We start from the raw sequence: 26997 nt of genomic DNA, 5'->3' as shown, positions 1-26997 counted from the left end.
ACAAATTACGACGCTATTAAATGTAAAAAACATCATAAAATGCCTTTAGAAGGGTAAGGTCAATAAATACTATTTTACAGATAATGTAAAAAATTCTAAAAGTGAAAAGTTAGAAAACACTAACAACTTAGATGTATACTGTGTACAATACAATAGATTTTATGTTTTTGATATACAACAGCACAATACAATAGTGGATTTGAATTTCTACAGAACATTTTCTTTCTCATGTGTAGTCATGTGCACGTAAAAAAATTCATAGACTGATTTTCCTCCTAAAAAAATAAGAAAGCCAATAAAACAAAAATATTCAGCACATGATATATTCCTTGTGATTAATTACATTAACTTCCCGGACATGAACAGAACAAAAACTGATATTACGAGAAAGTTTTGCCACGAAACAGTTCAACAAATGAAATTTCAGATAAAATACAAACATCATGTCACACACTCTAAACAAAATACTATAGTACTAAACAGTTTGTTTTCTGTTTCTTTTACATGATCCAACGTAATAACGGAAACCAAAAAGATGACGCTCAGTCTGCAGCCTCGAATTACAAGGAGAGAAATATTGCCTACATAAAAGCAACCAATGAATGTATTTATTTGTCTTACCTTCTCTTTATTAGGAAGTGTTTGTGTTCTGGTAAAAGTGTCTCCTCCATTAATACTGATTAGTTCTGCATCTGCAGGCGGAAATGGCGCAGGAAAAACCACTACGTCACTCTTCAGTGTGTCCGAGCTAAAGCACACGTCATACTGCTGAGTGGATTTGGAGTAAGACCAGCTCCCGTCAGGGTGGGTGGTGATCATTGGGGCGCTGTACCTGCCCAAACTGCCCTCTGTCCTGTGGCATTTTACAGCTATAAAACTGATGAGGCTCAGTAAAAATATGACGGATACACACACAATGGCGATCAGCAAATACAGATTTAAATCCGAGAAACTCTCCTCCTTGATAGGTACATGTCTGAACTGAGTCTTGACGTCACCTGTGTTCTCAACAACCACGACATCAATAGACACAGTCGCTGACAGTGAGGGCTCTCCGTTATCAGAAACCAAAATGACCAACGGGTGAGTTTTCAAATCATTGTCACTCATTCTCCTCTTAGTCCTGATCTCTCCGCTGCTGGTTCCGATTCGAAACAGATTGTTTCCTTTGGGCTCAGAGATGTGATAAGACAGCAGCGCATTGTAACCCGAATCCGCATCTACAGCTCTGATCTTGGCCACAAAGTAGCCCGCCTCAGCAGAATAGGGAATGTTCTCGGTGTTAACGGAACCGTGCTCGGAATAGGGCGCGAGAATCGCGGGACTATTGTCGTTCTCATCCAGAATAAAAACATTTACAGTCACGTTACTGCTGAGCGGAGGAACACCAGAGTCTGTGGCCTGAACTTTAAACTGAAACGTTTTAATCTCCTCATAGTTAAAAGACTGTAAACTGTGAATATCTCCACTGTCAGAGTTTATGTTGATCATGGATGTTATTGGGCTGCTTTTAGAGCTTTCTATTGCATATGTGATCCGGGCATTATCAGCTACATCAGGATCAAAAGCAGATGCTGTATGAATAACAGCTCCGATCTGACTGTTCTCTTTCACATAAACATTAATGACAGGGTCTGGAAAGCGCGGCGCGTTATCATTCACATCAGAAACGTGTACAGTAATGACACTGGTACTAGAGAGAGGCGGAGTCCCTTCATCAGTAGCTGCGATGGTCACGTTATACTCATGCGCGCTCTCTCTGTCAATAGGACCGTTAACCACCAACGAGAATCTATTTTTATATGTATTCTCTAATCTAAATTGCTGCGAGTCTTTGAGTTTGAGCTGCACGGCACCGTTTTTACCAGCGTCGCCATCTTTCACTGTGATTAATCCTACCATTGTACCCGGAGACGAATCCTCTCTCAGTTCATTTAATAAAGATGTCAAGCTTATTTCTGGCACTTCATCATTTACATCTATTATTTCAACTAAGACTTTGCAATGTGATGCTCGTGGATTTTGCCCTTTATCCTCGGCCTGAACACGAATCTCAACGGCAGCAGTTGTTTCATAGTCTAAAGGACCCTTGATTGTAATTTCGCCAGTAACTGGATCAATAGAAAATGCGTTTACACTGTTGTCATTATCGTGATTTATTAACGAGTACACGACTTCGCCATTAAGACCTTCGTCTGCATCTTTTGCGTGGACTGTAATGACGGAAGCACCGGCAGGTGTATTTTCTTGTATTCGAGCTTTATATAATTGTTTATCAAACACAGGAATATTATCGTTCACATCTATGACATCAATGATTATATTTATTGTCCCTGATCTTGGAGGTTTTCCTCCGTCTACAGCGGTCAGTGTGAGCTGGATCACAGGCTGTTTCTCTCGGTCTAAAGCTTTCTGCAGCACTAACTCTGCCGATACACTCTGCTCTCCTCCGCTCTGAATATCCAGAGAGAAATGTTCATTCGGGCTCAGCTTATAGCTCTTAACAGAATTACTGCCCACATCTGCGTCAAACGCAGTTGGTAATGTAAATTTTTGTCCAGAAAAAGTCAGATCTGAAAAATTTAAATACAGTTTTGACGTGCGAAAAAAAGGTGCATTGTCGTTTACATCTAAAATCATTACTTCAAATCTGTAAACGTTCATAGGCGCATTAACAATGGCTTCCAGTTCCAAAGCGCATTTAGTGCGCCGTCCGCACAGCTCCTCTCGGTCTATTCTTTCTCGAACAAAAATAATTCCATTTTTTACATTAAGATCAAAATACCTTTCATTAGTTCCCGAGACGATCTGAAATCCCCGCTTCTCAAGGTCCTGCACATTCAAGTTTAGATCCTTTGCTAAATTTCCTACCGTAGTCCCAGCATTCACCTCCTCAGATACAGAATACACAATGTGCCCGTTTGCATGATTCCAGATCAATACGAATAGAAATGAGATCCATTTAAAAAAACAGCTGTTTTCTGTTATGTCCATATTTCCTCCCGATACAACTGTCGTCTAGAGAAGAAAAATATCATCTGTATATTCCATTACAGATTTGCTCTTTTCGCAAAGACACCGAGAAACAACTCAATAGCGGATAGAGCTATCGAACAAAGACCTGTGACGAGGCGTGGATGACTGAGAGGAGGAGCTACACACAGACACAGCAAAAGCATATACAGGTCTCCAGTGACACAGCGTGGACAAGCATGCTTATAATATTTAACATTTTCCGGATTTATTAATCTATCATAATTGAAAACACATAAACAGTATTAGAAAACTATACAACTAAAATAACAAAAAATAAAATTCCAAGACCACAAAAACTTTTAATATGCTGATTATTGAAAAATATATTACCAACACTCTGTAAAACATCATAATAAGAAAAGACATGATGTTTGAGGAGGAGTATCTCCGTCTACTACAACGGTCATTGTGAGCTAAATTAGAGGCTTTCATTCGGTCCAAAGATTTCTACAGCACCAAATCAGTAAGAACACTATAATTTCGCCTCCTTTTTAAAAAGGGAAATAAAAATATTCATTTAAAATAAGCTAATAAAGTACTCATATTTTTCAAACATTTGCATTTACTATCTGATAGAAAATACATCTTATCGCCGGCAACCGTAACCGTAGCGTTTGTGGTTTTTACATAAACAATGAACTAATAATCAAAAACTTATAAAGACGAAGTTTAATCAATTTGATTACCAATCCAACACATTAAAAACAGGGCATAAAAAGTGTAAACTGCAACATTAAAGATGTAATTCTTTATAGCGTTCTCACATTCATTGTAGCAGAACAGAAATAAATCATATTAATACAAATCTGTACATCCAAAATTAAATAAAAATATAAATAAATAAAACCGAAAACAGCATGAAATAATTTGAAAGCAAATAAAAGATGTCAGCACCACGGACAGCAGCAGCGCTTCTGGGTAAAATCGCTATGCAGAGAACACGTGGACAAGCCATTCATTCAAGAAGTATAGTAATGCAAAATGAGAATGACAAAGCCGAAAAGGTCCAATTTAAGTTCCTTACCTTCTCTTTACTAGGAAGTGTTTGCGTTCTGGTAAAAGTGTCTCCTCCATTAATACTGATCAGTTCTGCATCTGCAGGCGGAAATGGCGCAGGAAAAACCACTACGTCACTCTTCAGTGTGTCCGAGCTAAAGCACACGTCATACTGCTGAGTGGATTTGGAGTAAGACCAGCTCCCGTCAGGGTGGGTGGTGATCATTGGAGCGCTGTACCTGCCCAAACTGCCCTCTGTCCTGTGGCATTTCACAGCTATCAAACTGATGATGCTCATTAAAAAGATGACGGATACACACACAATGGCGATCAGCAAATACAGATTTAAATCCGAGAAACTCTCCTCCTTGATAGGTACATGTCTGAACTGAGTCTTGACGTCACCTGTGTTCTCAACAACCACGACATCAATAGACACAGTCGCTGACAGTGAGGGCTCTCCGTTATCAGAAACCAAAATGGCCAAAGGGTGAGTTTTCAAATCATTGTCACTCATTCTCCTCTTAGTCCTGATCTCTCCGCTGCTGGTTCCGATTCGAAACAGATTGTTTCCTTTGGGCTCAGAGATGTGATAAGACAGCAGCGCATTGTAACCAGAATCCGCATCTACAGCTCTGATCTTGGCCACAAAGTAGCCCGCCTCAGCAGAATAGGGAATGTTCTCGGTGTTAACGGAACCGTGCTCGGAATAGGGCGCGAGAATCGCGGGACTATTGTCGTTCTCATCCAGAATAAAAACATTTACAGTCACGTTACTGCTGAGCGGAGGAACACCAGAGTCTGTGGCCTGAACTTTAAACTGAAACGTTTTAATTTCCTCATAGTTAAAAGACTGTAAACTGTGTATATCTCCACTGTCAGAGTTTATGTTGATCATGGATGTTATTGGGCTGCTTTTAGAGCTTTCTATTGCATATGTGATCCGGGCATTATCACCTAAATCAGGATCAAAAGCAGATACTGTATGAATAACAGCTCCGATCTGACTGTTCTCTATCACATAAACATTAATGACAGGCTCTGGAAAGCGCGGCGCGTTGTCATTCACATCAGAAACGTGTACAGTAACGACACTGGTACTAGAGAGAGGCGGAGTCCCCTCATCAGTAGCTGTGATTGTCACGTTATACTCATGCGCGCTCTCTCTGTCCAGATGCCCATCCACCACAAGAGAATAATAATTTTTGTAATTCGACTCAAGTTTAAAGGGCACTTTGTTAGACACAGCGCAGTTTACCATGCCGTTTTTGCCTCCATCGCCGTCAATAACTGACACGAGAGCGATAGCGGTGCCAATGCTCGCGTCCTCTTTCACTGGACTGAGAAGTGACGTCACAGTAATCTCGGGTTTATTGTCATTAATATCCAACACCTCCAACTAAGACCTTACAATGGCGCCGGACATCGAAATGTCCCCTTTGACTGGCCTGTGCGCGAATTTCAAACGCGTTGTTCTCTTCAAAATCGTATGTTGCCTTTCACTATGATCTGCGCCTGAATTCGGATCAATTTCAAAAGCGCAAGATTTTACTCTATCTCTTTTGATCAAAGAATAAACATATATTCACGATTAAGACTTTCATCAATATCTGTCGCTTTACACAACAATTGTCGTTCCAGGCAACCACATTTTCAAAAACTGTGGTTTTGTACAATGGCTTATGAAAACTGGAATATTATATCATTAATATCTAAAACTTTAATGAATAATATAAGAATCGTGCCTGTTTGAGATGGTGTTCCTCCGTCTACAGCGGCTCAGTGTAGCTGCATCACAGGACTGTTTTCTCGCGGTCTAAAGCTTTCTGAAGCACTAATTCAGCAGATACACTTTGTTCTCCTCCGCTCTGAACATCCAGAGAGAAATGTTCGTTCGGGCTCAGCTTGTAGCTCTTTACCGAATTACTGCCCACATCTGCGTCAAACGCGCTAGGTAATGTGAATCTTTCACCTGGGAAGGCAGACTCTGCAATATTCAGTTGTGTCTTTGGTGATTTAAAGCTTGGAGGTTTTCCTCCGTCTACAGCGGTCAGTGTGAGCTGGATCACAGGCTGTTTCTCTCGGTCTAAAGCTTTCTGCAGCACTAACTCTGCCGATACACTCTGCTCTCCTCCGCTCTGAATATCCAGAGAGAAATGTTCATTCGGGCTCAGCTTATAGCTCTTAACTGAATTACTGCCCACATCTGCGTCAAACGCAGTTGGTAATGTAAATTTTTGTCCAGAAAACGTCAGTTCTGAAACATTTAGATACAGTTTTGACGTGCGAAAAAGTGGTGCATTGTCGTTTACATCTAAAATCATTACTTCAAATCTGTAAACGTTCATAGGCGCATTAACAATGGCTTCCAGTTCCAAAGCGCATTTAGTGCGCCGTCCGCACAGCTCCTCTCGGTCTATTCTTTCTCGAACAAAAATAATTCCATTTTTTACATTAAGATCAAAATACCTTTCATTAGTTCCCGAGACGGTCTGAAATCCCCGCTTCTCAAGGTCCTGCACATTCAAGTTTAGATCCTTTGCTAAATTTCCTACCGTAGTCCCTGCATTCACCTCCTCAGATACAGAATACACAATGTGCCCGTTTGCATGATTCCAGATCAATACGAATAGAAATGAGATCCATTTAAAAAAACAGCTGTTTTCTGTTATGTCCATATTTCCTCCCGATACAACTGTCGTCTAGAGAAGAAAAATATCTGTATATTCCATTACAGGTTTGCCGTTTTCGCAAAGACACCGAGAAACAACTCAATAGCGTATAGAGCTATTGAACAAAGACCTGTGACGAGGCGTGGATCCCTGCCCACTGAGAGGAGGAGCTACACACAGACACAGCAAAAGCACATACAGGTTCAAAGTGACACCGCGTGGACAAGAATGCTTATAATATTTAACATTTTATGGATAGATTCATCTATAATAATTTAAAACAAGTAAACCCTATTAAAAAACTGTACAAATAAAATAACAAAAAATAAAATTCCAAGACTACAAAAACTTTTAATATGCTGATTAATAAAAAAATACTGTTTGAGGAGGAGTTTCTCCGTCTACTTCAACGGTCAGTGTGAGCTAAATTAGAGGTTTTCATTTGGTCCAAAGATTTCTACAGCACTAAATCAGTGAGAACACTATATGTTCGACTCCTTATAAATAGCGAAAGGAAAATATTAATTTAAAATAATCTTAAACGTATTCATATTTTTCCGAACATCTGCATTTTATAACGTTTTCACGTTAATTGTAACAGAACACAAACAAATCATATTAATACAAATCTGTAAAAGAAAATTACCTAAAAATATAGATGAAATAAAACTGAAAACAAAATTAAATACTTTGAAAGCAAATAAAAGGTTTCAGCACCACGGACAGCAACAGCATTTCTGCAGGATAAACTCGCTATGCAGAGAACACGTGGACAAGCCATTCATTCAAGAAGTAGGCTACAGTAATGCAAAATGAGAATGATAAAGCCGAAAAGGTCCAATTCAAAGTTGCTTACCTTCTCTTTACTAGGAAGTGTTTGCGTTGTGGTAAAAGTGTCTCCTCCATTAATACTGATTAGTTCTTCATCTACAGGTGGAAATGGCGCAGTAAAAACCACTACGTCACTCTTCAGTGTGTCCGAGCTAAAGCATACGTCATACTGCTGAGTGGATTTGGAGTAAGACCAGCTCCCGTCAGGGTGGGTGGTGATCATTGGAGCGCTGTACCTGCCCAAACTGCCCTCTGTCCTGTGGCATTTCACAGCTATAAAACTGATGAGGCTCAGTAAAAAGATGACGGATACACACACAATGGCGATCAGCAAATACAGATTTAAATCCGAGAAACTCTCCTCCTTGATAGGTACATGTCTGAACTGAGTCTTGACGTCACCTGTGTTCTCAACAACCACGACATCAATAGACACAGTCGCTGACAGTGAGGGCTCTCCATTATCAGAAACCAAAATGACCAACGGGTGAGTTTTCAAATCATTGTCACTCATTCTCCTCTTAGTCCTGATCTCTCCGCTGCTGGTTCCGATTCGAAACAGATTGTTTCCTTTGGGCTCAGAGATGTGATAAGACAGCAGCGCATTGTAACCAGAATCCGCATCTACAGCTCTGATCTTGGCCACAAAGTAGCCCGCCTCAGCAGAATAGGGAATGTTCTCGGTGTTAACGGAACCGTGCTCGGAATAGGGCGCGAGAATCGCGGGACTATTGTCGTTCTCATCCAGAATAAAAACATTTACAGTCACGTTACTGCTGAGCGGAGGAACACCAGAGTCTGTGGCCTGAACTTTAAACTGAAACGTTTTAATCTCCTCATAGTTAAAAGACTGTAAACTGTGTATATCTCCACTGTCAGAGTTTATGTTGATCATGGATGTTATTGGGCTGCTTTTAGAGCTTTCTATTGCATATGTGATCCGGGCATTATCACCTACATCAGGATCAAAAGCAGATGCTGTATGAATAACAGCTCCGATCTGACTGTTCTCTTTCACATAAACATTAATGACAGGGTCTGGAAAGCGCGGCGCGTTATCATTCACATCAGAAACGTGTACAGTAATGACACTGGTACTAGAGAGAGGCGGAGTCCCTTCATCAGTAGCTGTGATGGTCACGTTATACTCAGACTTGCTTTCTCTGTCTAATTCACCGTCTACAACAAGAGAATATTTATTCCTGTAGGTGTTCTGTACACGAAATGGAGCAAAATCGCGTATTTTAAGAGCAACAGCACCATTTTTACCTGCATCTCCATCTTTAACAGTTATCAATCCCACCATTGTACCTGCAGTAGCGTCCTCTTTCACTGTTTCAGCGAGAGATGTCACTGATATTTCAGGTACGTTATCATTTACATCAATAACTTCAATTAAAACTTTACAATGAGCAGCTCTTGGATTGTGGCCTTTATCTTTTGCCTGGACGCGTATTTCCACGGCATTGCTTTTCTCGTAATCGATGTTTCCTTTAACAGAAATTAATCCACTAATGGAATCAATTGTAAAAGCGTTCGCGATATCGCTATCATCGTGATTTATAAATGAATACATTATTTCTCCGTTTATACCTTCGTCAGAATCACTAGCCTGGACTGTCACAACAGACGTACCGATGGGAGCATTTTCAGTGATTCGTGATTTGTAAAGAGATTGGGTAAATACAGGGATATTGTCATTTACATCCTTAACATTAATCATAATTTCAGATGTCCCTGATTTGGGAGGTTTTCCTCCGTCTACAGCGGTCAGTGTGAGCTGGATCACAGGCTGTTTCTCTCGGTCTAAAGCTTTCTGCAGCACTAACTCAGCAGATACACTTTGTTCTCCTCCGCTCTGAACATCCAGAGAGAAATGTTCGTTCGGGCTCAGTTTGTAGCTTTTTACCGAATTACTGCCCACATCTGCGTCAAACGCGCTCGGTACAGTAAATCTCTCACCAGGAAAAGCAGACTCTACGATATTCAGTTCTGGTTTTGGTGACTTAAAACTAGGACAATTATCGTTGATGTCTAAAACATTCACTTCCAGTCTATACATGTTTAAAGGGGAGTTTACAACAGCTTCTAATTCCAAAGCGCATTTGCTGCTCTTTCCGCATAACTGTTCCCTGTCTATTCTCTCTCTGACGACGAGAACGCCACTTTTTAAATTGACACCGAAATACCTCTTATTTGGTCCTTCAACGATCTGAAATCCTCGAACCTCCAATTCTGGAATATTCAGGTTTAAATCCTTTGCGATATTTCCCACTGTGGTTCCAGGATCTGCCTCCTCCGACACAGAATAGACAATCTGCCCTTTAGCACTATTCCAAATGATGAATGGTAAAATTAAATACATCCACCACGACGTAAATCCATCTTTTGACATTTTCATAATTTTTTCAATAAATACGTTAGATCCATTCGATAAACACGCACAACGTCGCAATTCCTTGAAGCTCTTACAAGAACGGAAAAAGCAATGTGGCCTCTGACGAACAAAAGGCCCACGTGATAAACTGAACCTCCCGAGGAAAAGCCCCTTTACCAAGGTAAGAATGTCGGTCTCTGACGACACCATGTGGACAAATTAAGAAGCTATTAAATGTAAAAAAAACATAGAATGCCTTTAGAAGGGTAAGGTCAATAAATCATATTTTACAGATAACGTTAAAAATTAAAAAAGTTAAAAGTTAGAGCGCACTAACAACTTAGATGTATACTGTGTAATGTTTTTATGTTTTGATACTTTATACAACAGCACAATACTGGGTTTGAAATTCTAGAGACATTTGTTTTCTCCTCTGTAGTCATGTGCACGTAAAAAATCGCATAGACTGATTTACCTCCGAAAAAATAAGAAAGCCACTCAAACAAAAATATCCAGCATTTGATACGTCATATTTCTTGATTAATTACATTAACTTCCCAGACGTGAACCATGAACAGAACAACAACTGAAATTATGTCCCACAAGAAAGTTTGCCACGAAATTTCTGATAAAATACAAACATGATGTCTACCACGCACTCTAAACAAAATACTATTAAACAGTTTGTTTTAGGCTAACGCTTTTACATTATTCAACGTAATGTAACGGAAACCAAAATACGACGCTACTTCATCCTCGAATAACTAGGAGAAAAATATTTATAATACACAAAGCTCCGGTTTCACAGAGAAGGCTTACGACTAGTCCCAGACTAAAATGAATTTTGAGCTGTCTCGACTGAAAATAACATATCTTAAATATGTCAGTGCCGTTGTTTTGTCGATGCACATCAGTAATGTTTTTTTTATGGCATTTTGATAAAAGTGACTTAAATAGCCTAAATTAACTAAGGCATAGTCCTGGCTTAGGCTAAGCCTTGTCTGTGAACCCGGGCCAAAAACAACCAATTCATTTATTTATTTGTCTTACCTTCTCTTTATTAGGAAGTGTTTGTGTTCTGGTAAAAGTGTCTCCTCCATTAATACTGACCAGTTCTGCATCTGCAGGCGGAAATGGCGCAGGGAAAACCACTACGTCACTCTTCAGTGTGTCCGAGCTAAAGCACACGTCATACTGCTGAGTGGATTTGGAGTAAGACCAGCTCCCGTCAGGGTGGGTGGTGATCATTGGGGCGCTGTACCTGCCCAAACTGCCCTCTGTCCTGTGGCATTTCACAGCTATAAAACTGATGAGGCTCAGTAAAAATATGACGGATACACACACAATGGCGATCAGCAAATACAGATTTAAATCCGAGAAACTCTCCTCCTTGATAGGTACATGTCTGAACTGAGTCTTGACGTCACCTGTGTTCTCAACAACCACGACATCAATAGACACAGTCGCTGACAGTGAGGGCTCTCCGTTATCAGAAACCAAAATGACCAACGGGTGGGTTTTTAAATCATTGTCACTCATTCTCCTCTTAGTCCTGATCTCTCCGCTGCTGGTTCCGATTCGAAACAGATTGTTTCCTTTAGGCTCAGAGATGTGATAAGACAGCAGCGCATTGTAACCCGAATCCGCATCTACAGCTCTGATCTTGGCCACAAAGTAGCCCACCTCAGCAGAATAGGGAATGTTCTCGGTATTAACGGAACCGTGCTCGGAATAGGGCGCGAGAATCGCGGGACTATTGTCGTTCTCATCCAGGATAAAAACATTTACAGTCACGTTACTGCTGAGCGGAGGAACACCAGAGTCTGTGGCCTGAACTTTAAACTGAAACGTTTTAAGCTCCTCATAGTTAAAAGACTGTAAACTGTGTATATCTCCACTGTCAGAGTTCATGTTGATCATGGATGTTATTGGGCTGCTTTTAGAGCTTTCTACTACATATGTGATCCGGGCATTATCAGCTACATCAGGATCAAAAGCAGATGCTGTATGAATAACAGCTCCGATCTGACTGTTCTCTTTCACATAAACATTAATGACAGGGTCTGGAAAGCGCGGCGCGTTATCATTCACATCAGAAACGTGTACAGTAATGACACTGGTACTAGAGAGAGGCGGAGTCCCCTCATCAGTAGCTGTGATGGTCACGTTATACTCATGCGCGCTCTCTCTGTCAATAGGACCGTTAACCACCAACGAGAATCTATTTTTATATGTATTCTCTAATCTAAATTGCTGCGAGTCTTTGAGTTTGAGCTGCACGGCACCGTTTTTACCAGCGTCGCCATCTTTCACTGTGATTAATCCTACCATTGTACCCGGAGACGAATCCTCTCTCAGTTCATTTACTAAAGATGTCAAGCTTATTTCTGGCACTTCATCATTTACATCTATTATTTCAACTAAGACTTTGCAATGTGATGCTCGTGGATTTTGCCCTTTATCCTCGGCCTGAACACGAATCTCAACGGCAGCAGTTGTTTCATAGTCTAAAGGACCCTTGATTGTAATTTCGCCAGTAACTGGATCAATAGAAAATGCGTTTACACTGTTGTCATTATCGTGATTTATTAACGAGTACACGACTTCGCCATTAAGACCTTCGTCTGCATCTTTTGCGTGGACTGTAATGACGGAAGCACCGGCAGGTGTATTTTCTTGTATTCGAGCTTTATATAATTGTTTATCAAACACAGGAATATTATCGTTCACATCTATGACATTAACAATTATCTGTGTCGTACCAGACTTTGGAGGTTTTCCTCCGTCTACAGCGGTCAGTGTGAGCTGGATCACAGGCTGTTTCTCTCGGTCTAAAGCTTTCTGCAGCACTAACTCTGCCGATACACTCTGCTCTCCTCCGCTCTGAATATCCAGAGAGAAATGTTCATTCGGGCTCAGCTTATAGCTCTTAACTGAATTACTGCCCACATCTGCGTCAAACGCAGTTGGTAATGTAAATTTTTGTCCAGAAAACGTCAGTTCTGAAACATTTAGATACAGTTTTGACGTGCGAAAAAGTGGTGCATTGTCGTTTACATCTAAAATCATTACTTCAAATCTGTAAACGTTCATAGGCGCATTAACAATGGCTTCCAGTTCCAAAGCGCATTTAGTGCGCCGTCCGCACAGCTCCTCTCGGTCTATTCTTTCTCGAACAAAAATAATTCCATTTTTTACATTAAGATCAAAATACCTTTCATTAGTTCCCGAGACGATCTGAAATCCCCGCTTCTCAAGGTCCTGCACATTCAAGTTTAGATCCTTTGCTAAATTTCCTACCGTAGTCCCTGCATTCACCTCCTCAGATACAGAATACACAATGTGCCCGTTTGCATGATTCCAGATCAATACGAATAGAAATGAGATCCATTTAAAAAAACAACAGTTTTCTGTTATGTCCATATTTCCTCCCGATACAACTGTCGTCTAGAGAAGAAAAATATCATCTGTATATTCCATTACAGATTTTCTCTTTTCGCAAAGACACCGAGAAACAACTCAATAGCGGATAGAGCTATCGAACAAAGACCTGTGACGAGGCGTGTATTACTGAGAGGAGGAGCTACACACAGACACAGCAAAAGCATATACAGGTCTCCAGTGACACAGCGTGGACAAGCATGCTTATAATATTTAACATTTTCCGGATTTATTAATCTATCATAATTGAAAACACATAAACAGTATTAGAAAACTATACAACTAAAATAACAAAAAATAAAATTCCAAGACCACAAAAACTTTTAATATGCTGATTATTGAAAAATATATTACCACCACTCTGTAAAACATCATAATAAGAAAAGACATGATGTTTGAGGAGGAGTATCTCCGTCTACTACAACGGTCATTGTGAGCTAAATTAGAGGCTTTCATTCGGTCCAAAGATTTCTACAGCACCAAATCAGTAAGAACACTATAATTTCGCCTCCTTTTTAAAAAGGGAAATAAAAATATTCATTTAAAATAAGCTAATAAAGTACTCATATTTTTCAAACATTTGCATTTACTATCTGATAGAAAATACATCTTATCGCCGGCAACCGTAACCGTAGCGTTTGTGGTTTTTACATAAACAATGAACTAATAATCAAAAACTTATAAAGACGAAGTTTAATCAATTTGATTACCAATCCAACACATTAAAAACAGGGCATAAAAAGTGTAAACTGCAACATTAAAGATGTAATTCTTTATAGCGTTCTCACATTCATTGTAGCAGAACAGAAATAAATCATATTAATACAAATCTGTACATCCAAAATTAAATAAAAATATAAATAAATAAAACCGAAAACAGCATGAAATAATTTGAAAGCAAATAAAAGTTGTCAGCACCACGGACAGCAGCAGCGCTTCTGGGTAAAATCGCTATGCAGAGAACACGTGGACAAGCCATTCATTCAAGAAGTATAGTAATGCAAAATGAGAATGACAAAACCGAAAAGGTCCAATTTAAGTGTCCAATTTAAGTTCCTTACCTTCTCTTTACTAGGAAGTGTTTGCGTTCTGGTAAAAGTGTCTCCTCCATTAATACTGATCAGTTCTGCATCTGCAGGCGGAAATGGCGCAGGAAAAACCACTACGTCACTCTTCAGTGTGTCCGAGCTAAAGCACACGTCATACTGCTGAGTGGATTTGGAGTAAGACCAGCTCCCGTCAGGGTGGGTGGTGATCATTGGAGCGCTGTACCTGCCCAAACTGCCCTCTGTCCTGTGGCATTTCACAGCTATAAAACTGATGAGGCTCAGTAAAAAGATGACGGATACACACACAATGGCGATCAGCAAATACAGATTTAAATCCGAGAAACTCTCCTCCTTGATAGGTACATGTCTGAACTGAGTCTTGACGTCACCTGTGTTCTCAACAACCACGACATCAATAGACACAGTCGCTGACAGTGAGGGCTCTCCGTTATCAGAAACCAAAATGACCAACGGGTGAGTTTTCAAATCATTGTCACTCATTCTCCTCTTAGTCCTGATCTCTCCGCTGCTGGTTCCGATTCGAAACAGATTGTTTCCTTTGGGCTCAGAGATGTGATAAGACAGCAGCGCATTGTAACCAGAATCCGCATCTACAGCTCTGATCTTGGCCACAAAGTAGCCCGCCTCAGCAGAATAGGGAATGTTCTCGGTGTTAACGGAACCGTGCTCGGAATAGGGCGCGAGAATCGCGGGACTATTGTCGTTCTCATCCAGAATAAAAACATTTACAGTCACGTTACTGCTGAGCGGAGGAACACCAGAGTCTGTGGCCTGAACTTTAAACTGAAACGTTTTAATTTCCTCATAGTTAAAAGACTGTAAACTGTGTATATCTCCACTGTCAGAGTTTATGTTGATCATGGATGTTATTGGGCTGCTTTTAGAGCTTTCTATTGCATATGTGATCCGGGCATTATCACCTAAATCAGGATCAAAAGCAGATACTGTATGAATAACAGCTCCGATCTGACTGTTCTCTATCACATAAACATTAATGACAGGCTCTGGAAAGCGCGGCGCGTTGTCATTCACATCAGAAACGTGTACAGTAACGACACTGGTACTAGAGAGAGGCGGAGTCCCCTCATCAGTAGCTGTGATTGTCACGTTATACTCATGCGCGCTCTCTCTGTCCAGATGCCCATCCACCACAAGAGAATAATAATTTTTGTAATTCGACTCAAGTTTAAAGGGCACTTTGTTAGACACAGCGCAGTTTACCATGCCGTTTTTGCCTCCATCGCCGTCAATAACTGACACGAGAGCGATAGCGGTGCCAATGCTCGCGTCCTCTTTCACTGGACTGAGAAGTGACGTCACAGTAATCTCGGGTTTATTGTCATTAATATCCAACACCTCCACAAGCACCTTACACTGCGCGGACATCGGAGGATGCCCTTTGTCACTGGCCTGTGCGCGAATCTCAAACGCGTTGTTCTCTTCAAAATCTATGTTGCCTTTCACTATGATTGCGCCTGAATTCGGATCAATTTCAAAAAGCTGCAAGATTTTACTCTGATCTCTTTTGATCAAAGAATAAACTATATCACTATTAAGACCTTCATCAATATCTGTCGCATTTAACACAACAATTGTCGTTCCAGCAACCACATTTTCAAAAACTGTTGTTTTGTACAATGGCTTACTGAAAACTGGAATATTATCATTAATATCTAAAACTTTAATGATTATAAGAGACGTGCCTGTTTTCGATGGTGTTCCTCCGTCTACAGCGGTCAGTGTAAGCTGCATCACAGACTGTTTTTCGCGGTCTAAAGCTTTCTGCAGCACTAATTCAGCAGAGACACCCTGCTCTCCACCTTTATGCACGGCTAAAGAAAAATATTCATTTGAGATAAGCTTATATGTATTTATTGAATTCTTCCCAACATCTGCGTCTGTAGCATGATGCAAAGGAAATCTAACCCCTGGCAATGTGGTGGTCTCCGCAATTTCTAGTGTTTGTGATTTCTCACTGAAAGACGGAGAATTATCATTAACGTCTAAAACACTAATCTCTATTTGATAAAGCTTCAATGGATTGTTAATAACTGCCTCTACATTTATTGTACATTTAGGTGATTTGGCACAAAGCTCCTCTCTGTCTATTCTTTCACGTACATACAAAAATCCAGTTTTTAGATTTACCTCGAAATATTTTTTCTTTGACCCAGTGACAATCTGAAACATGCGCGACTCCAGTTCCTGAACATTTAGATTTAAATCCATAGCAATATTTCCCACTGTTGTTCCCGGATTTACCTCTTCTGGTACCGAATAGGAGAGCTGTCCTGATACCGCACCAAAACACCATTCCAACAGAACAAACAGAATACAGGTCACAATAGATTTCCTTCTATACGTCGGTAGCATTATAAAATCAGATGAAGCCCGTATAATGAACCGTGAATAAGAAAAGATGATATTCCAAGTTTCTAAAGAGGGAAAATAAATCGCAGAAAATATTCCATGTTAAAGATACAAATGGGGCCTCCGCACACTCTCTTGCGTCAAGTCTTTCTGAAACAAAGCCATGTGAAATCTCCGCCCCAATAAAACCAGGAGGGGCTTCCGTACAAAATTAATTCGAGATTCAACGGACTGCAGTGACACCACGTGGATTCATGCATTGATATCAAGCAATTCATAATAATACTAATTTAAAAACGGATGAAGCCAAATTACAGATTTTTGTCATTTTTAACCAGTTCATAACAAAAAAAGAATAAATAAAAAATGTGTCAAATATATAAGGAAATAATTGGTCATTTTCTGCACTGTAAGTAAAATGTTATCTTTTTACAGCATCATATAAAAGAATAAAACAGCTTCATTTACAGGAAACATTATCAGATTTTAGATTTAATAATTAGCAGCATATTGCGCTATAAGAGCGTGTCTTTAACATAACATGTTTGAATTATTATATGAATGAACGACCCTAAATAAAGATACAATAAATACATAAAATTAAATTGGTCGTTTTTCAGCAATTTAATTACACAACAGCATTGTTATTCTCATCACGAAACAGGTTTAAACTATGCCTATACCTTAACATTTATACAAACATAAGCATTATAACAAAAATACAACCAGGCCAAATTAAGGCAGATGTACAAAAAAGGGTTGGGTTCAGCACCACGGACAACTCCAACTAAACGCCATACACGTCCATCTCAAGGTGTTTAACCAATCCTTATTAACACAACATCAAAATAAAACAAACAAGAAATCAAATCTTAAATATTTGTTTGCACGGTAAAAGATAAAAGCCAATTTTGTGTCAATTGAACACAATAACTAAAGAAAGAAAAAAGGAAAACACAACCTAAAAGTATCCATTATGCGAACCATGACTAAAACTCTCAAAACATTCACTCACATCTTACCTTCTCTTTACTAGGAAGTGTTTGCGTTCTGGTAAAAGTGTCTCCTCCATTAATACTAATAAGTTCTGCGTCTGCTGGCGGAAATGGCGCAGGAAAAACCACTACGTCACTCTTCAGTGTGTCCGAGCTAAAGCACACGTCATACTGCTGAGTGGATTTGGAGTAAGACCAGCTCCCGTCAGGGTGGGTGGTGATCATTGGAACGCTGTACCTGCCCAAACTGGCCTCTGTCCTTTGGCATTTCACAGCTATTAAACTGATGAGGCTCAGTAAAAAGATGACGGATACACACACAATGGTGATCAGCAAATACAGATTTAAATTCGAGAAACTCTCCTCCTTGTTAGGTACATGTCTGAACTGAGTCTTGACGTCACCTGTGTTCTCAACAACCACGACATCAATAGACACAGTCGCTGACAGTGAGGGCTCTCCGTTATCAGAAACCAAAATGACCAAAGGGTGAGTTTTCAAATCATTGTCACTCATTCTCCTCTTAGTCCTGATCTCTCCGCTGCTGGTTCCGATTCGAAACAGATTGTTTCCTTTGGGCTCAGAGATGTGATAAGACAGCAGCGCATTGTAACCAGAATCCGCATCTACAGCTCTGATCTTGGCCACAAAGTAGCCCGCCTCAGCAGAATAGGGAATGTTCTCGGTGTTAACGGAACCGTGCTCGGAATAGGGCGCGAGAATCGCGGGACTATTGTCGTTCTCATCCAGAATAAAAACATTTACAGTCACGTTACTGCTGAGCGGAGGAACACCAGAGTCTGTGGCCTGAACTTTAAACTGAAACGTCTTAATCTCCTCATAGTTAAAAGACCGTAAACTGTGTATATCTCCACTGTCAGAGTTTATGTTAATCATTGATGTTACAGGGCCGCCTACTAATGAATATGTGACCAGAGCATTATCATCTACATCAGGATCAAAAGCAGATACTGTATGAATAACAGCTCCGATCTGACTGTTCTCTATCACATAAACATTAATGACAGGCTCTGGAAAGCGCGGCGCGTTATCATTCACATCAGAAACGTGTACAGTAACGACACTGGTACTAGAGAGAGGCGGAGTCCCTTCATCAGTAGCTGTGATTGTCACGTTATACTCATGCGCGCTCTCTCTGTCCAGATGCCCATCCACCACAAGAGAATAATAATTTTTGTAATTCGACTCAAGTTTAAAGGGCACTTTGTTAGACACAGCGCAGTTTACCATGCCGTTTTTGCCTCCATCGCCGTCAATAACTGACACGAGAGCGATAGCGGTGCCAATGCTCGCGTCCTCTTTCACTGGACTGAGAAGTGACGTCACAGTAATCTCGGGTTTATTGTCATTAATATCCAACACCTCCACAAGCACCTTACACTGCGCGGACATCGGAGGATGCCCTTTGTCACTGGCCTGTGCGCGAATCTCAAACGCGTTGTTCTCTTCAAAATCTATGTTGCCTTTCACTATGATTGCGCCTGAATTCGGATCAATTTCAAAAAGCTGCAAGATTTTACTCTGATCTCTTTTGATCAAAGAATAAACTATATCACTATTAAGACCTTCATCAATATCTGTCGCATTTAACACAACAATTGTCGTTCCAGCAACCACATTTTCAAAAACTGTTGTTTTGTACAATGGCTTACTGAAAACTGGAATATTATCATTAATATCTAAAACTTTAATGATTATAAGAGACGTGCCTGTTTTCGATGGTGTTCCTCCGTCTACAGCGGTCAGTGTAAGCTGCATCACAGACTGTTTTTCGCGGTCTAAAGCTTTCTGCAGCACTAATTCAGCAGAGACACCCTGCTCTCCACCTTTATGCACGGCTAAAGAAAAATATTCATTTGAGATAAGCTTATATGTATTTATTGAATTCTTCCCAACATCTGCGTCTGTAGCATGATGCAAAGGAAATCTAACCCCTGGCAATGTGGTGGTCTCCGCAATTTCTAGTGTTTGTGATTTCTCACTGAAAGACGGAGAATTATCATTAACGTCTAAAACACTAATCTCTATTTGATAAAGCTTCAATGGATTGTTAATAACTGCCTCTACATTTATTGTACATTTAGGTGATTTGGCACAAAGCTCCTCTCTGTCTATTCTTTCACGTACATACAAAAATCCAGTTTTTAGATTTACCTCGAAATATTTTTTCTTTGACCCAGTGACAATCTGAAACATGCGCGACTCCAGTTCCTGAACATTTAGGTTTAAATCCTTGGCGATATTTCCCACTGTTATTCCCGGATTTACCTCCTCTTGTACCGAATAGGACAGCTGTCCTGATACCGCACCAAAACACCATTCCAACAGAAAAAACAGAATACAGGTCACAATAGATTTCCTTCTAGTCGGTAGCATTATGACATGAAATGAAGCTCGTGCAATGATCCGTCAGTAAAAAAGTGGAATTCCATGTAATATCAAGGCGGGTAGATAAATCGCAGAAAAATAGCTAATCCACGTTATAGACTAAATGAGGCCTCCGCACTCGCTTGCGTCCAGTCGTTCTGAAACAAAGCCCTGTGAAATCTCCGCCCCATTAAAAGCAGGAGGGGCTTTTGGACGAAAGGGACATTCGAGATTCAACGGACTGCAGTGACACCACACGGATTCATGCATCAATATTACGCAAAAAAAGATTATGCCAAATTGGAGTTATTTGTAATTTTTAAAGTCCTCAATAAAATATTTTTTATATTTTTATTTCAATACATGAAATAATTTTTCAAAATTATTATATAATTATATTCAAGGAAACAGCTTGATTAACAGAGAAGTATGTTGTATCGCATGTAGCATATTCACCTAAAATACTACATAAATGAACGATAATTGTACAGAACTATTACCTTGTAACCACAAAATCAGTTATAAAACAACGAAGAACTTAAGACACACATTAATTTGTAATTAAAACCAGGTGAAACAGAAGCAGATTAACAATTTAAACAAACATTTAGTGTTCAGCACCGCGGACAGCTCCAACCCTGCGCACAAGTCCATTTAAACATAACGTCCATTGATCTGTAGACGACAGCTACATAAAGGCAATTTCAATACTTTGTTCTAAAAAAATGTGTTGTACACTAAAATATAAAAGTGAATTAAAAGTCAGTTGGAACATAAGTCAAAGAAACGATAAAAAATACAAACTATCCCATGGAAACACAAAGCAAATGTGTTAAATATAATTCACTCACACCTTACCTTCTCTTTACTAGGAAGTGTTTGTGTTCTGTTGAAAGTGTCTCCTCCATTAATACTGATTAGTTCTGCATCTGCAGGCGGAAATGGCGCAGGAAAAACCACTACGTCACTCTTCAGTGTGTCCGAGCTAAAGCACACGTCATACTGCTGAGTGGATTTGGAGTAAGACCAGCTCCCGTCAGGGTGGGTGGTGATCATTGGAGCGCTGTACCTGCCCAAACTGCCCTCTGTCCTGTGGCATTTCACAGCTATAAAACTGATGAGGCTCAGTAAAAAGATGACGGATACACACACAATGGCGATCAGCAAATACAGATTTAAATCCGAGAAACTCTCCTCCTTGATAGGTACATGTCTGAACTGAGTCTTGACGTCACCTGTGTTCTCAACAACCACGACATCAATAGACACAGTCGCTGACAGTGAGGGCTCTCCGTTATCAGAAACCAAAATGACCAACGGGTGAGTTTTCAAATCATTGTCACTCATTCTCCTCTTAGTCCTGATCTCTCCGCTGCTGGTTCCGATTCGAAACAGATTGTTTCCTTTGGGCTCAGAGATGTGATAAGACAGCAGCGCATTGTAACCAGAATCCGCATCTACAGCTCTGATCTTGGCCACAAAGTAGCCCGCCTCAGCAGAATAGGGAATGTTCTCGGTGTTAACGGAACCGTGCTCGGAATAGGGCGCGAGAATCGCGGGACTATTGTCGTTCTCATCCAGAATAAAAACATTTACAGTCACGTTACTGCTGAGCGGAGGAACACCAGAGTCTGTGGCCTGAACTTTAAACTGAAACGTTTTAATTTCCTCATAGTTAAAAGACTGTAAACTGTGTATATCTCCACTGTCAGAGTTTATGTTGATCATGGATGTTATTGGGCTGCTTTTAGAGCTTTCTATTGCATATGTGATCCGGGCATTATCACCTAAATCAGGATCAAAAGCAGATACTGTATGAATAACAGCTCCGATCTGACTGTTCTCTATCACATAAACATTAATGACAGGCTCTGGAAAGCGCGGCGCGTTGTCATTCACATCAGAAACGTGTACAGTAACGACACTGGTACTAGAGAGAGGCGGAGTCCCCTCATCAGTAGCTGTGATTGTCACGTTATACTCATGCGCGCTCTCTCTGTCCAGATGCCCATCCACCACAAGAGAATAATAATTTTTGTAATTCGACTCAAGTTTAAAGGGCACTTTGTTAGACACAGCGCAGTTTACCATGCCGTTTTTGCCTCCATCGCCGTCAATAACTGACACGAGAGCGATAGCGGTGCCAATGCTCGCGTCCTCTTTCACTGGACTGAGAAGTGACGTCACAGTAATCTCGGGTTTATTGTCATTAATATCCAACACCTCCACAAGCACCTTACACTGCGCGGACATCGGAGGATGCCCTTTGTCACTGGCCTGTGCGCGAATCTCAAACGCGTTGTTCTCTTCAAAATCTATGTTGCCTTTCACTATGATTGCGCCTGAATTCGGATCAATTTCAAAAAGCTGCAAGATTTTACTCTGATCTCTTTTGATCAAAGAATAAACTATATCACTATTAAGACCTTCATCAATATCTGTCGCATTTAACACAACAATTGTCGTTCCAGCAACCACATTTTCAAAAACTGTTGTTTTGTACAATGGCTTACTGAAAACTGGAATATTATCATTAATATCTAAAACTTTAATGATTATAAGAGACGTGCCTGTTTTCGATGGTGTTCCTCCGTCTACAGCGGTCAGTGTAAGCTGCATCACAGACTGTTTTTCGCGGTCTAAAGCTTTCTGCAGCACTAATTCAGCAGAGACACCCTGCTCTCCACCTTTATGCACGGCTAAAGAAAAATATTCATTTGAGATAAGCTTATATGTATTTATTGAATTCTTCCCAACATCTGCGTCTGTAGCATGATGCAAAGGAAATCTAACCCCTGGCAATGTGGTGGTCTCCGCAATTTCTAGTGTTTGTGATTTCTCACTGAAAGACGGAGAATTATCATTAACGTCTAAAACACTAATCTCTATTTGATAAAGCTTCAATGGATTGTTAATAACTGCCTCTACATTTATTGTACATTTAGGTGATTTGGCACAAAGCTCCTCTCTGTCTATTCTTTCACGTACATACAAAAATCCAGTTTTTAGATTTACCTCGAAATATTTTTTCTTTGACCCAGTGACAATCTGAAACATGCGCGACTCCAGTTCCTGAACATTTAGATTTAAATCCTTAGCAATATTTCCCACTGTTGTTCCCGGATTTACCTCTTCTGGTACCGAATAGGAGAGCTGTCCTGATACCGCACCAAAACAGTACGCCAGGAGAACAAACAGAATACAGGTCACAGCAGATTTCCTTCTACACGCCGGAAGCATTATCACAAGAAATGAAGCCCGAGCAACAACCCTACAGTAAAAATATAGTATTCCATGTAATATCAATGCGGGAAGATAAATCTAAGGAAATATTCCATTTTAAAGACACAAAGTAAGGCGTCCGCACTCTCTCGCGTCCAGTCTTTCTGAAACAAAGCCCTGTGAAATCTCCGCCCCATTGAAACCAGGAGGAGCTTTTGGACGAAAGGGAAAATTCGAGATTCAACAGACTGCAGTGACACCACGTGGTTTTATGCATCAATATCAGCAAAAAAAGATTATTCCAAATTGGAGTTATTTGTAATTTTTCAAGTCCTCAATAAAATATTTGTTATATTTTTTCCAATACATGAAATACTTTTTCCACATTCCTATATAATTTCAGTGTACAACAAAATTATTTTAGAACAAAGTATTGAAATTGCCTTTATGGAGCTGTCCGCGCTGCTGAACACTAAATGTTTGTTTAAATCGTTGAACTGCTTCTGTTTCAGCTGTTTTTAATTCCAAATTAATGTGTGTCTTAAGTTCTTTGTTGCTTTAAAACTGATTTTGTTTGGTTACAAGGTGCTGTACAATCATAGTTAATTTATGTAGTATTTTAAGTAAATCGCTACATGCTCTACAACATACTTCTCATGACTGAATAGACTCCTCTGTTAATCAAGCTGTTTACAGGAATATAATATGAAAGTGAATTAAAAGTCAAAAGTCAGTTGGAACATATGTCAAAAAACCGATAAAAATACAAACTATACCATGGAAACACAAAGCAAAAGTTGTAAATATAATTCACTCACACCTTACCTTCTCTGTAGTAGGAAGTGTTTGTGTTCTGTTGAAAGTGTCTCCTCCATTAATACTGATTAGTTCTGCGTCTGCTGACGGAAATGGCGCAGGAAAAACCACTACGTCACTCTTCAGTGTGTCCGAGCTAAAGCACACGTCATACTGCTGAGTGGATTTGGAGTAAGACCAGCTCCCGTCAGGGTGGGTGGTGATCATTGGTGCGCTGTACCTGCCCAAACTGCCCTCTGTCCTGTGGCATTTCACAGCTATAAAACTGATGAGGCTCAGTAAAAAGATGACGGATACACACACAATGGCGATCAGCAAATACAGATTTAAATCCGAGAAACTCTCCTCCTTGATAGGTACATGTCTGAACTGAGTCTTGACGTCACCTGTGTTCTCAACAACCACGACATCAATAGACACAGTCGCTGACAGTGAGGGCTCTCCGTTATCAGAAACCAAAATGACCAACGGGTGAGTTTTCAAATCATTGTCACTCATTCTCCTCTTAGTCCTGATCTCTCCGCTGCTGGTTCCGATTCGAAACAGATTGTTTCCTTTGGGCTCAGAGATGTGATAAGACAGCAGCGCATTGTAACCAGAATCCGCATCTACAGCTCTGATCTTGGCCACAAAGTAGCCCGCCTCAGCAGAATAGGGAATGTTCTCGGTGTTAACGGAACCGTGCTCGGAATAGGGCGCGAGAATCGCGGGACTATTGTCGTTCTCATCCAGAATAAAAACATTTACAGTCACGTTACTGCTGAGCGGAGGAACACCAGAGTCTGTGGCCTGAACTTTAAACTGAAACGTTTTAATCTTCTCATAGTTAAATGACTGCATGCTATCGATCTCACCAGTCGATGGGTTTACTTTAAGAAATGATGTGATGGGTGTACCGTTGACAGAGCTTTGCTGTAAAGAATACGTTATATGTGCATTGTCCATGATATCCGCATCAGAGGCAGTCAGCGTGCATATAATCGAACCGACTTTGCTGTTTTCGCGCAGATATGCATACTCGACTTGACCCGGAAAGTGGGGCGCGTTATCATTCACATCAGCGACCTGCACCTGTATTATTTTAGCTATGGACATGGGCGGCGAACCTTCATCTTCTGCAAGTACCGTTATGTTGTACTCTGTAAAATTTTCCCGGTCCAGTACGCCATCTAAAACCAATGAATAGTAGTTCTGAAAGGACGACTGTAATTTAAACGGACTGTACCCTGCAAGTCGAACACGCACTGCTCCGTTTTTCCCCGAGTCTGGATCTGACACTGTCATTAGAGCAATCACCGTGCCTTTCCCCGCGTTTTCCTCTACTGGGCTAAGAAGTGACGCTACAGTAACATCTGGGGGATTATCGTTAATATCGAGGACCTCTATTAAAAGTTTAGTGTGCCCTGACATAGTCACATGGCCTTTATCGGTGGCTTGAACTCTGACCTCAAAAGCGTTATTCTCCTCATAATCAATATCACCTTTAATCCTGACATCACCACTTTGCGTGTCAATATCAAACTTCGCCAGAATATTTTGAGGCGTACGACTAATGAAAAAGTAAATTATATCTCCATTCAAACCTTCGTCTAGATCTCGAGCCTGTAATCTGGTTATCGTGGTGCCAATTGGTGCGTGTTCCGCTACAGAGACTTTATACAACGATTTACTGAAAATTGGAGCATTGTCATTGATATCTAAAACATTAACCTCTATTATTACGGTTCCTGTCCTGGCAGGAGATCCACCATCAATGGCAGTTACTGTAAAATCGAGCCGCGGAGTTTTCTCTCTGTCTAAAGTCTTTTGAAGCACTAATTCAGCGGAAACAGTTTTATCACTATGAGTTTGTACATCTAAAGAGAAGTAATCGTTGGCTGTAAACTTATATGTTTTAATTGAATTTACTCCAATGTCTGCGTCATGCGCGCTCTCCAGAGGAAAGCGCACACCAGGTGCCGTGCTTTCACTAACATTAATCACTACAGAGCTCATAGGAAACACCGGAGAGTAATCATTAATGTCGAGGATATTTATTTTTACTCTGTAAAGTTGCAGTGGACTGTTCACCACGACCTCCAGATTAACGGCGCAGGAGGGTGCGTCTGCGCAAAGCTCCTCGCGATCAATGCGCTCTCTTACCTGCAGAGCGCCCGTCTCTGTATTCACACTAAAATACTGCTTTTTAGAGCCTGAGACTATGCGGAAGCCCCGAGACTGCAGGTCTTTTATCGAAATGCTGATATCTTTAGCTAAATTACCGACTGTGGTTCCCTGTTTAACCTCCTCTGACACACTGTATGAAATCTGCCCGCTTACTGTTCCCATGATATGACAGACCAAAGCGAATGTAAAGCACGCTATAAAATGCCCCTGTGTAGATATAAACATGGCTGCACTTTTTATTCTACAGGATAAAATAACCACCAAGCCCTATCAAATACCTTTTACTTCAATTTGTGAGAATCCGTTTCAACCGTTGATGAGACACAAAAGAATTCAGCCAAACCTTCTACAAACGCACAGCAGAAGTAAATCCACACAACGGGGGAAAGTAACACATCCATAAAAAAATCCTCAAAGCTGCAAGTACAAAATTCCCTATGCAATATTCCACAATGTACTTGATGTTTTTTGCAAAAAAACGACGATGTCCTGTCATGAGGTGGTTCAGTACAACAAGAGATAGATAAGAGAGGGTAAGAGAAGCAGTGAGAGAGGAGAGCACGGAGAGAGAGAGAGAGAGAGAGAGAGAGAGAGAGAGAGAGAGAGAGAGAGAGAGA

The 26997-nt window shown here is 40.5% G+C and overlaps 7 protein-coding genes across 25 annotated transcripts in view; all 7 read right to left on the bottom strand.

Annotated features, from left to right (window-relative positions):
* LOC130563558 (protocadherin alpha-C2-like) overlaps positions 1-26997 on the bottom strand; it is a 156046-nt gene that overhangs the window by 58590 nt on the left and 70459 nt on the right. The window contains exons 1-2 of one of the 19 annotated variants that reach the window (XM_057349178.1): positions 24224-26938; positions 21109-21161 (exon numbers count right to left, since the gene is read on the bottom strand). The exons of 16 other annotated variants lie outside the window; for them this stretch is intronic. In XM_057349178.1, coding sequence (XP_057205161.1) covers positions 21141-21161; positions 24224-26605 — 2403 coding nt within the window. In that variant the 5' untranslated portion in view covers positions 26606-26938 and the 3' untranslated portion in view covers positions 21109-21140. Of the gene's footprint in view, positions 1-7560; positions 10056-21108; positions 21162-24223; positions 26939-26997 lie in introns of those variants that run through there. 2 more of the 19 variants (XM_057349160.1, XM_057349155.1) reach the window with 2 other exon arrangements.
* On the bottom strand, positions 143-5293 carry LOC130564231 (protocadherin beta-17-like). Its single transcript, XM_057350180.1, has 2 exons — positions 4072-5293; positions 143-2573 (listed from the first exon to the last, which is right to left on the bottom strand). Exons 1-2 carry the CDS (start codon positions 5291-5293, stop codon positions 442-444), a joined length of 3354 nt encoding a protein of 1117 aa, XP_057206163.1. The 3' UTR covers positions 143-441.
* LOC130564230 (protocadherin-10-like) lies at positions 5826-7001 on the bottom strand. The gene has a single exon (XM_057350178.1). It carries the CDS (start codon positions 6708-6710, stop codon positions 5826-5828), a length of 885 nt encoding a protein of 294 aa, XP_057206161.1. The 5' UTR covers positions 6711-7001.
* LOC130563571 (protocadherin alpha-4-like) lies at positions 10711-13507 on the bottom strand. The gene has a single exon (XM_057349214.1). The coding sequence runs from the start codon at positions 13333-13335 to the stop codon at positions 10942-10944; it is 2394 nt and encodes a 797-aa protein (XP_057205197.1). The 5' UTR covers positions 13336-13507; the 3' UTR covers positions 10711-10941.
* On the bottom strand, positions 14261-17019 carry LOC130563565 (protocadherin alpha-8-like). The gene has a single exon (XM_057349208.1). The coding sequence runs from the start codon at positions 16794-16796 to the stop codon at positions 14337-14339; it is 2460 nt and encodes an 819-aa protein (XP_057205191.1). The 5' UTR covers positions 16797-17019; the 3' UTR covers positions 14261-14336.
* Positions 17294-20355, bottom strand: LOC130563573 (protocadherin alpha-8-like). Its single transcript, XM_057349215.1, has one exon. The coding sequence runs from the start codon at positions 20183-20185 to the stop codon at positions 17801-17803; it is 2385 nt and encodes a 794-aa protein (XP_057205198.1). The 5' UTR covers positions 20186-20355; the 3' UTR covers positions 17294-17800.
* On the bottom strand, positions 20689-23824 carry LOC130563570 (protocadherin alpha-8-like). The gene has a single exon (XM_057349213.1). The coding sequence runs from the start codon at positions 23414-23416 to the stop codon at positions 21020-21022; it is 2397 nt and encodes a 798-aa protein (XP_057205196.1). The 5' UTR covers positions 23417-23824; the 3' UTR covers positions 20689-21019.

The sequence above is a fragment of the Triplophysa rosa genome, linkage group LG13 (genome assembly GCF_024868665.1).
Source record: "Triplophysa rosa linkage group LG13, Trosa_1v2, whole genome shotgun sequence".
NCBI lineage: Eukaryota > Metazoa > Chordata > Actinopteri > Cypriniformes > Nemacheilidae > Triplophysa > Triplophysa rosa.
Note: the sequence above shows the minus strand (reverse complement) of the source record. Positions and strands in the feature narration are given on the sequence as shown.

Bases quoted from the DNA above. Each gene is read 5' to 3' on its own strand.
- LOC130564231 (XM_057350180.1), bottom strand. From the start codon at position 5,293: ATGGTAAACTGCGCTGTGTCTAACAAAGTGCCCTTTAAACTTGAGTCG. The intron at 2,574-4,071 runs GTAAAGAGAAGG...TAAATTTTTCAG, and splicing joins CAGAACGCAAACACTTCCTA to ATCTGACTTTTTCTGGACAA.
- LOC130564230 (XM_057350178.1), bottom strand. From the start codon at position 6,710: ATGGACATAACAGAAAACAGCTGTTTTTTTAAATGGATCTCATTTCTA.
- LOC130563571 (XM_057349214.1), bottom strand. From the start codon at position 13,335: ATGGACATAACAGAAAACTGTTGTTTTTTTAAATGGATCTCATTTCTA.
- LOC130563565 (XM_057349208.1), bottom strand. From the start codon at position 16,796: ATGCTACCGACGTATAGAAGGAAATCTATTGTGACCTGTATTCTGTTT.
- LOC130563573 (XM_057349215.1), bottom strand. From the start codon at position 20,185: ATGCTACCGACTAGAAGGAAATCTATTGTGACCTGTATTCTGTTTTTT.
- LOC130563570 (XM_057349213.1), bottom strand. From the start codon at position 23,416: ATGCTTCCGGCGTGTAGAAGGAAATCTGCTGTGACCTGTATTCTGTTT.